Source organism: Maniola hyperantus, chromosome 1 (assembly GCF_902806685.2).
Source record: "Maniola hyperantus chromosome 1, iAphHyp1.2, whole genome shotgun sequence".
NCBI classification, from domain to species: domain Eukaryota; kingdom Metazoa; phylum Arthropoda; class Insecta; order Lepidoptera; family Nymphalidae; genus Maniola; species Maniola hyperantus.
The window spans coordinates 7,256,683-7,268,034 of record NC_048536.1 but is presented as its reverse complement, the minus strand read 5'-3'; the positions used below and the strand labels follow the sequence as shown (position 1 = coordinate 7,268,034).

Sequence of the window (11,352 nt, the reverse complement as noted above, 5' to 3'; positions counted from 1 at the left end):
ATAAATAAATGGCGCACTTATATTGTGCGTATTTGGGCTACACGAGATAAAATATTATCTTATTTTCTTACTTAATCGTCTCTGAAATTCTGATGCAAGCTAAAAATATAGTAATCTTGATAGTAGTAGGCTAGTAGGTACTATAATTTTAAATGTATGTATAGGATACATATAAACTTGCGAAATCTGGACTATTTTTGTATGTAAAATTGATTAATAAGTACATACCTACTTAATAATTGTCTATACTTACCTAATGATTTTCACCTAATTTAGGTACCTACCTACTAGGACTCCGTCTGCATACAGGAAAATCCAACAGAGGTAAAAATAATTATTCTAAAATAATATTTAGAATAATTATAAATTAATTGGTTTAAATTAATTTATATTAATTTAAATCGATTGTCCTAGCTTACTCTCAGCCTTTTCATTTAATGCTCAACCTTTAAGAACGCGTCACACGCGCCTTCTAAATGTTCCCAAATCTAACTCAAATTATGCGCGAAATTCTATAATTCCACGCTTGGTACGTACTTATAACAATCAGTTCGCTGAGTTTGACTTATTTTACCTATCAAACAATAAATTTAAAAAGGAATTAAGAAACTATCATCGTAAAACAAAAAAAAAAGTAGCTAACATCTAAATATGCATGCAATCATACACTCCCATTTACACACACACACACATGCACACACGCTCACACATACTCATAAGCACACACTCACACACGCATACACACACACATACAATCATACACACACTGTTGTAATTTTATTTTATTATTGTATATACCTACATTTATTCTAACTCTATTCTGTTAAAATAGTTTAATTATAATTTTAAGTAATCTCTTTTGGCCTTCTGTTATACCTAGATTTAAATTTAAATAATAATTATGTATTTACGCTGTTGATTACTTTCAAATAAACAAAATAAAATAAACAAAATTAATAAAAAACGATATACCTACTTACCTAAATACGAAATAAATTATTATTTTAAAGAATAAACCAATATGAGTGATTAACTATTGTCATCACTCACAATCTCTATGCACAGAACAATAAATTGAGATTTGTATCCTGGGGCACTTTGTTGCCCTTTTACCAATTTAAAATTATACATGAGTTAGGTAACCGTTTTTTGTATACCAAGCGGTCCCATCGGGATCAGCTGTTCGCGCATGTGCATCTGGCGCCGCGGGGGGCTCCGCCATTGATGTAGCGCTGGGCGTCGGGCGCAAGTCCTTCGCGTCGCGCATTAACTGGAAGGCGTTCGCTGGACACACACGTAGCCCGCGCGCGCGCTAACGTGTTTATCAGTGCATTGTTTAGTTGACTGCGTCAGTGTACGAGTAGTTATCGGAGCGCCCCACTGGGCCGGTCGCCAGCATGGACGCGCTTTTGGCAGCGCTCGTCGCCCTCATGGCATTAGCCGCCGCGATGGCCGCCGTGCTCAGCACGCTCTCGAAAGCGGCGATACTTGCGATCCTCGCGATAGCGCCTTGTGTGTACCGATACAGGAAACGGATTTATGTGATCGTGAAAACCTTGCCCAGGGATACCAAGTGAGTACAATTTTATCTCACCTATTTTAATATCTAGTCTGGTAGTGGTTGTATTGTATCTGTTGCGTGTATATTTCTACGCACCTTTATAGGTAAGAGTACAAAGTATTACAGAATAAACTGCGTAAAATAATACGCCTTTACATGGAGCAATTACTCGTAGGATAGGTACCTAGGTAGACTAGACTACATTTTTTATCGTTTTTGACGTGAACCTTAATAAATTACTGTCCTATTTAAGTAGGTACATATTTCTCATAACTTTTTTCTTTTAAAACTCTCTTCACAGATTTTGATGTGGTTTCACCAGACTTATAAATGGCTGTAATGTTATCCAAATTCTGTTATCCATGCCATGCCATGGTAACATTAAGGTTGTGAGATAAGTGGGTATAAAGAATAAACCTGCACACTGTGGCTGATTCCGTTGTACACAATCTCTAAACTAAACTAAAATGGCACGTCTAAATCTATTGCTATTCCTTTCATAATGTTGCTTGCGGAAAAGAATAGCACTAGATTTAGACCTTTTAATTTAGTTTAGTTTAGAGATTATGTACAAGAGAATCGGCCCCACTATCTAGCTAATATTTAGGATTGTTTTTGTTTTAAAAAAAACTTCAATACATAAGCAGTAAAAACATCTGAAAAAACAGGACATGTGCTGTGACGTTGTAAATTTTGAACTACTAATTAGCGTTTCGCTTTTAATTAAAATCTATTTTGTTCAAAGTATGTTGGTGCCACCTAGCATCAAGGTGCAGAACTACGCGTGGGTCGATGTTCAGAGTTCATTCGAGCCACAATAGATGGCGTTTGCTTCGTTGTCAATTGTCGTAAAAATAAAACAAAATAATTAAATAAAACTATAATATCATTTGTTTATTGTTAAGTCATTAACAAAACGGTTCTTATAATATATCCTTAGGTTCCGCAAATATTCAAAAATGAATTGGCTTTATGATCAAACTAAATGAGAGCGGCCACACTCGGGTTGCGTCAGGCAACACCGATTGGTGAGATTTAGAATTTTTCTGGAGTCAACATGTGAAGACGAATTTTTTTCGTTCCAGGAAAATCTCACTCTTTTTCGCCCATGGCTTCGCCTGGGAAAATACAATAGTAATAAATTTAATCATCCTAACGTATTTCAATGTTTCATCAATTATGGTGAGTGAAAAATCAAGTAATGTGGATTCGACAAAATGGCGGTTTGGTTAGAGAAAATCCTAATTTCATGATTTTCCCTTTCAGTTCCAGTTATTTTACCTTCCCAAATAAATGAGGATAATGGGTTGTGGGGGACTCCTGAAAACCATTGGTGGCCAGGAGTTCAATAGGTGAGTTGTGTTTGATCGGGAAAATTCCACGTGTCGAAATTTTCACACAGCACAAATTATAATCTTGTTTTTCTTTGTTACAGGGTTTACGTTTACGTTTTACGTTTAGCTTCAGTTTTCCGTTTTCCGTTTGCGTTTCCGTTTTTAGTTTTCGGTTTTCGTATTTATTTCTTTTGCACATTCACGTTGGCAACTTAATTTCTGTGGATAAGACTTGGTGAAAATCTTTGTAATGAAACATTTCGGTTGTGAAGAATCAAATAAATTGAGTTTTGGATCTTGGCCGATGCCGTCCAGCTACCTTGCAGTCTTCGCACCTACAAGTAAGCAAATGTTTGTATCCTGGAACAGTTTAGTGAACCTTCTTAGTGTATGGTACAGTAAGAACCCTGTCTTTACTACTGAGCTTTTATTTTGAAACAATTTTATGAATTTTACTGTGTCATTGTCTATTCCATGCCAATGGCATCTTAAATTTAAAACATAGATCTTATGTACTATCTACCTAAGTCATTCTAATGTATCTAAATTAAGTCTTGGCATTAAGCTAGAATAACTAAGCATTATTAGCCATCATTCTGTATTAAGCGACCCCGGTAAAAGTTACATTAAAAACAATTTTGCCTAACATCTAGCAAATTTCATTTATAACACCTCATATGCATTACAAGGGAGTCGACGGCTAGCTTCTATTCTTTACTAGGTAGATAGATCAAGTAAAGTAAATTAAAATTATTTTTTTTTTCCTCTAATCTTTGTAAGGTGGTAGATTATTCCGTATCCGGGTATATTTCTATTCCGCCCCATTTATCACCCTTACAAATGGCGCCCGAACGTTTTTTTATATAGTTATTTCAGTATATTTTGAGAAATTTTGTGAATTTTATGAAATGTACTCCGCTGATTGTACAATTTTCTAAGTAGTGACACATTGCAAAGAGCACTAAGCTGTTTTTTATGGTTAACTAACTAAATAATAACTAATAGTTAGAAATTTTGTTTGATAGTTTAAGTAATTTTCTGAGTATAGTCCAACATTGGTTTTTTTTTTCTTATTTAATTAACACATTATAAATGGTGCTTATGCCGTTCAATTATGTTATTTGACTTACCTTGGAGGTGTATAAGTGAATGTTTGCCTTCAGTTTAGTAATAAACATTGCTTAACTGAGTTGTTGTTGGGTATTGCTTTCAATAGTAAGTACATCTTATGTTTGAAAATTCCGGTAACTTAGTATAATTAAAGTTTTGACACGCTATGTGCCGTTAACTAGTTACACACATACATTTATAAATACTAAGAGTTACAACTTGTGAAACTAAATATATAAACTATATTCAGAGATTACATTAAGTTCAAGTATGAAGTTATGAACAATTTTTTTTCAGTGACTTGATACTTCATTATTTTGTTGAAATTTTGTTTAGAGCTGTGTTAAGGTTATGATAAAAGCTACTTCACACACAAAACATGTTAAGTTTAATTGAATGCTGGTAGTTTAAAGTGACATTTAGAAACAGATTTTGTTGTATTTTAGGTTATGTGTTAAAAGTGTAAAGTAACAGTCATCAAACCATTGCACAATCTCGTTGTTTTTTTTTGAAAGATAATATGCTAGTCAGAGTTCATTGCAACTTTGCTGCCTGTTTACTTTTGTAATTGTAAAGGTTGTAACACACTGTGTACTCATAAAGGTGATACTGCACCTTACAATCATTTATTCAATTTTGGGAAGTTTATTTTGTTATATTTTGTTTACTATAGTAATAATATGTGCTTGTATTATTAACAATATTTTGGAATAGGAACATAATTGATAAAATAGGTTAGGATAGACTTAAGAATATTGTTTTTGTTGTGTATTTTGCTTGTGTATATTTAATAGTTTAAATAACTTCTTTTGTGTTTGTGTTTAACCAATTGGTATAAGGCTAAACATAGACAGTTACACAAGCTCGATATTTTGTTAAATGTGTTTTGACTTAACACAATGGAACAGACTTTTGCCCAGTTTCATTCACTTTTGAAGGCCGAATTGTGTTATGAGGTATCCATTCGTTCCGAAACTCCAGCACCTACAGTGCTAGGTTTAAAGAAACAGTTAAAACAATTAATTCAGGAAATTCCTTCTGAATCAATTTTAGAGACAGATTTCTCTTCTGAAAGTGAGTTAGGGGTTATTACTAAAAAACTTCAAGACTTAGAAGATTTATTAAAAAAGTGTTCTGACACTAAAGATAGACATGCCCTCTGTAGGTCTAAAGCTTTAGCTTCACATTTGTACTTTAGAATTTTAAGAATACAGTGTTCCGAACTCAGCTTAATAAGTAGGAAGAGTGAATTACATACAAAGTTGCAGAGTTTGATTTCCAGATTAGATGCTGACAATGAGTCGTCTCACGACGAATCACTGGATTCCGAGAGTACCGCCGTTGACTGCACTGGTGATAAAAATGTTGCCAAGTGGAAGTTACATTTCAACGGACAGGGTGATCCGCGCAGTTTCATCGAACGCGTTGAGGAATATAAAAGATCTTATGGCGTTTCAGATGGAAAATTATTTGTTTCTGCATTTCATCTTTTTACAGGCCGAGCATTGTTATGGTACAGAGGCAACAAATGTCAAGTTTCGTCTTGGTCAGAATTGAAAACTTTATTTTTAGAGGAATTTGATGCAGTAGATTATGACTACAGGTTGCTAGGTGAAATTCGAGCAAGAACACAAGGCTCTGAAGAACCTGTGTCTATCTATTTCGCTGTAATGTTTGGCATGTTTTCAAGGTTGTCAACACCACTTTCCGAAGAACAAAAGTTACAAATTTTATTACATAATATTCGCCCTTTTTACTCAGAACAATTAGCTCTTGTTGACATTAAGTCTGTCGCAATGTTGAAGGAAAAGTGTCGCAAACTAGAGGCTGCGAGGCAGCGTTCCGCCTTATTTTCTGAGCCTACTAACAGTAAGGCAACTTTAAGTTCAGAGTTTGCTTACAAACAAGTGTCAAAACAGATAAACACACTTTCAGTCACACCTGCACCTAAGGTTGATACAAGTAAAGGCACTGATTTTACGAAAACAAATAAACAACTATGTTACAAGTGCGGCAAGGGTAACCATTCCTTTAAATTTTGCAGGACAGTTCCGAAATTTATTAGATGTTTTTCGTGTGGACGTCAGAACTTTACAGTAAAGACATGTCCAAGTTGTAGTAAAAAGGCGATTAGTAAACCCGCTCCGGACAAAAATTCAAAAAACTAATTAGTAAGAACTGTGCAGAGACACAAGTAAAGAACTTGGTCATTAACAACAAAACATCCCTTTTACCTGACACAGTTCTGTATTCAGTGGATAAACGAGACTTTAGGCCATATTTAAAGGTTTTTGTTGACGGTTTTGAGATTACAGGTTTACTAGATTCCGGTGCTTGCGCGTCAATTTTGGGTAACCAGGCGCACAAGGTTTTTTTGAGATTCGGTTATAAATTGCATAGCAGTATTGATACCACATTTTCAGTGGCAAATGGAGACAAACTTGATTGCATGGGTTATATGTTTATTCCGATTACTTATAATTCCGTAACTCACATAATAAAATTTTTTGTAGTACCCTCTATAATAGCGGATGTTATTTTTGGCTGTGACTTTTGGAAAACATTTCAGTTAGCCCCTGGCATTTTTGATAATTTAGAATTAATTAAGGCACCTTCTCAATTTTACAATATTTGTGCGATTGATAATAAACAAATTCATACCATCACTTCTTTTGAAAACTTATCATCTCAACAGAAAGAATTAGCCCAGTCTGTAGTAAATAAATTTTTAGATATTTCTTCAACGAAAATTGGATTGGGTAGAACAAAATTAATTGAACATGTTATTGACACCGGTGATGCCTTGCCAATAAAAATAAAACAATATCCACTTTCTCCCGAAAAGAAGGAAGCTTTAAGTAAAGAGTTAGATAGGATGCTGGAAATGGACGTAGTTACTCCGAGTGAAAGCCCTTGGAATAACCCAGCAATTTTAGTGAAAAAGGCAAATGGAGACTGGAGATTTTGCCTAGATTGCAGGAAATTAAATTCAGTGACAAAGGGGGATTCATACTCAATACCGTACATTCCACAAATTCTAGATAGCTTGAAAGAGGCAAGGTTTTTATCATCGATTGATTTAAGTTCAAGTTTCTGGCAAATTCCGTTAGCTAACGACTCTCAGGAAAAAACCAGTTTTACAGTTCCTGGTAGAGGGTTATTCAAATTTAAAGTCATGCCGTTTGGCCTATGCGGTGCACCAGCACGACAGCAGAGGTTAATGGACCAGTTATTTAATCAAAATTTTTGTAGTGATATTGAAAATGGAATAGTATTTTGTTATATAGATGATATTGTTATTTGTTCTGCTGATTTTGAAACCCATTTAATTTTATTAAACAGAGTTCTGGATAAACTAAAAATGGCTCAACTATCCATAAATTTTGATAAATGTAATTTTTTTCGAAACTCTTTGAAATATTTAGGGTATATAGTGGATGAATTTGGTTTACGCACAGATCCTGGAAAAGTTGCCGCAGTTTTGAACTTTCCGACCCCAAAAACTGCACAGGAGGTAAAGATTTTCCTAGGCACTTGTTCTTGGTACAGGCGCTTTATTAGGAATTTTTCAACCATCGCTGCACCACTCAATAGACTAACGAGTAAAGGAAAGAACGCACCTAAATTTGAGTGGAGCGAACAGGCAGAGGTAGCATTTAATACATTGAAGAATGCGTTGGTAACCGCACCTGTTCTTGCGGTACCGAATTTTGAAAAACCATTCAAAATACATTGTGATGCTTCTGCATATGGTGTTGGCGGTATGCTAACGCAAGAAACCGATGGTTGCGATCATCCCATTGCGTATGTCAGTAGGAGCCTAAATAAAAACGAAAGGAATTACAGCGCGACGGAACGCGAGGCTCTAGCTGTGATTTTTGCAGTGGAGAAATTTCAGGCTTATTTTGGTTCCAAGCCAGTCACAATTATCACAGACCATGCATCCCTAAAGTGGTTCTTAAATTTAGAAAATCCCTCAGGACGACTCGCCAGATGGGGTTGTAGATTATCACAGTATAATTTTGTTATCGAACATAGGAAGGGTTGTGATAATGTAGTTCCGGATACCTTGTCGAGACTCATACACGTAGATGTAGTTGGGGATCGTAATGATAACTCTAGTCAACAAGTTTTGGTAGATGACTGGTATGACAAAACATTTAATGGCTGTAAAATCAATCCAGCAAATTTTCCGAATTTTTGTATTTCGAACGATAAACTATATCGTTACAGTAAATGTAAATACCAGCTTCTCAGTGAGTTCGACTGGAAAGAGGTAGTCCACAAGAACGACATCCTTAGAATTATGCAACAAAACCATGCAGATGCAACTGCAGGTCATTTTGGTGTGTTCAAAACTCATCGCAGATTATCCCTCAGATATTTTTGGCGTGGTATGTATAAGGACGTGGTTGAGTACGTTAAGAATTGTGATACTTGCTCTGCGTATAAACACACGACATCAGCCACTCCAGGTCTGCTTGGGAAGCCTAAAGTCTGCGAGAGACCTTTTCAGGTCATTTCGGCTGATTTAGTCGGACCTTTGCCTAGGTCTAAATCAGGATTTACATTTCTTTTTGTGGTGACGTGTTGTTTTTCGAAATATACAATGTTGTTTCCGTTACGGCGTGCCACAGGTGCCGCTGTTGTTAAAGCGCTAGAGAATTTTGTATTTTTGAACCATAGTGTTCCAGAGACTGTGATTGTGGACAATGGGTCCCAATTTACAGGATCTGAATTCCGTAATCTCATTAAGCGTTATAATATTCCGAAATTACACTACACACCACTGTACACTCCGCAAGTTAACCTTGTTGAGAGGTACAATAAGGTTGTTATGACTGCTGTAGCCGCTTTTGTGAAAGATAACCACAGGTCCTGGGACGAAAACCTGTACAAGGTCCAGTTCGCCATAAACAGTGCGGTTAATGAATCCACTGGATTCTCCCCGTTCTTCCTTGTCCACGCTAGAGAACCGGTTTTAAATGGTTCCTTCTATAAGGACACGGATAAGGAGTACGAGGCCGGAATTCCAAGGGAGGAATACGCAGGAAAGTTTGGAAATTTGGAGGACATATTTGGTCAGGTTAGGAGAAATTTGTTTCAGGCTCATGCAGAGTATGCAACGCATTACAACTTAAGGCGTAGGTCTGCAAGCTATTCTGTTGGGGATATAGTGTGGAAAAAGACCTATCCACAAAGCGACGCTACAAATTTTTTCGCAGCTAAGCTGGCACCTAAGTATGAAAAGTGCAGGGTTGTCAAGGTTTTGTCACCTTTGGTTTACGAACTAGTTAGAGTAGCTGACAACCACCCAATAGGCACTTGGCATATTAAGGATATTAAGAAGTAGATATTTGCCATTACTTAGTTTGGTCTAAACTGTTTGAATATTTAAGTTATCAATATTCAATTAGGAATTTGTATGAGTGTAGTGATGTTCTGAATTAACAGTTACATTACCATGGTTCAGTTGAGGATGAATGTAGTGGATGTATGTAGGGATGAATATGTGATGATTGGAATGCTTGTGGTAGACCAACCGGTAGAGAAAGTAAAAATGCAAATATCGTACTTTGGGGATAACGAAAAGGGGGGGTTTTGTGTTTTGTTTTCGTTTTCCTTCTAGATAATGGATCATTTCTGTTATTTTTCCGATTCTGTTCCGAGATCTATTTTCTAGGAGAGTTATTTCGTTTTTTTTTTTTTCTCATATTCCGATTTTGATTCGGTTTTATTTTTCCGAATGGGATAGAGAACGGTTGCCATATCAGATGGACCCGTTCACAACCAGTTTTTCCGTATTTGTTGAGTAACAAATATTACGATGGTAGTTTAAAAGAGTGAACCACCGTAGGCCTAGACGCATTCTATCAGTCAGCTGAAGAATGATGCCAAGATGTTTCCACTCAAGTGTCTTAGACACCATGAAGTTTTTTTGTATATATTCTTTTAAGAAGTTAGGGTTGTGTAGTTAAGTATAATGTATAAATCCTTACACTGTTTTCAGTATATTTATTTTGTTAGACAATTTTCCTTGTTAGTAGTAGATGTGCGTTCACGCGTAACTTCTGTGTTTTTTTTTGTTTGTTTGTTTCAGGCAAATTGTTAGTAGTTGTTGGATGACGCTGAGGGCAGCGTGGTTCAACCTGTTGAACCTTTTCGTAGGAGGGGAAGTATTGTGACGTTGTAAATTTTGAACTACTAATTAGCGTTTCGCTTTTAATTAAAATCTATTTTGTTCAAAGTATGTTGGTGCCACCTAGCATCAAGGTGCAGAACTACGCGTGGGTCGATGTTCAGAGTTCATTCGAGCCACAATAGATGGCGTTTGCTTCGTTGTCAATTGTCGTAAAAATAAAACAAAATAATTAAATAAAACTATAATATCATTTGTTTATTGTTAAGTCATTAACAAAACGGTTCTTATAATATATCCTTAGGTTCCGCAAATATTCAAAAATGAATTGGCTTTATGATCAAACTAAATGAGAGCGGCCACACTCGGGTTGCGTCAGGCAACACCGATTGGTGAGATTTAGAATTTTTCTGGAGTCAACATGTGAAGACGAATTTTTTTCGTTCCAGGAAAATCTCACTCTTTTTCGCCCATGGCTTCGCCTGGGAAAATACAATAGTAATAAATTTAATCATCCTAACGTATTTCAATGTTTCATCAATTATGGTGAGTGAAAAATCAAGTAATGTGGATTCGACAAAATGGCGGTTTGGTTAGAGAAAATCCTAATTTCATGATTTTCCCTTTCAGTTCCAGTTATTTTACCTTCCCAAATAAATGAGGATAATGGGTTGTGGGGGACTCCTGAAAACCATTGGTGGCCAGGAGTTCAATAGGTGAGTTGTGTTTGATCGGGAAAATTCCACGTGTCGAAATTTTCACACAGCACAAATTATAATCTTGTTTTTCTTTGTTACAGGGTTTACGTTTACGTTTTACGTTTAGCTTCAGTTTTCCGTTTTCCGTTTGCGTTTCCGTTTTTAGTTTTCGGTTTTCGTATTTATTTCTTTTGCACATTCACGTTGGCAACTTAATTTCTGTGGATAAGACTTGGTGAAAATCTTTGTAATGAAACATTTCGGTTGTGAAGAATCAAATAAATTGAGTTTTGGATCTTGGCCGATGCCGTCCAGCTACCTTGCAGTCTTCGCACCTACAAGTAAGCAAATGTTTGTATCCTGGAACAGTTTAGTGAACCTTCTTAGTGTATGGTACAGTAAGAACCCTGTCTTTACTACTGAGCTTTTATTTTGAAACAATTTTATGAATTTTACTGTGTCATTGTCTATTCCATGCCAATGGCATCTTAAATTTAAAACATAGATCTT

General features: G+C 35.9%; 2 protein-coding genes across 2 annotated transcripts in view; one reads left to right on the top strand and one right to left on the bottom strand.

Annotated features, from left to right (window-relative positions):
* Atg17 (autophagy-related 17) overlaps positions 1-11,352 on the bottom strand; it is a 179,809-nt gene that overhangs the window by 158,514 nt on the left and 9,943 nt on the right. The window lies entirely within an intron of this gene.
* Positions 1,103-11,352, top strand: part of LOC117985571 (long-chain fatty acid transport protein 4-like) — a 28,207-nt gene continuing 17,957 nt past the window's right edge. Inside the window, exon 1 of the mRNA XM_034972333.2 lies at positions 1,103-1,573. Coding sequence (XP_034828224.1) covers positions 1,398-1,573 — 176 coding nt within the window. The 5' untranslated portion in view covers positions 1,103-1,397. The remainder of the gene's footprint in view (positions 1,574-11,352) is intronic.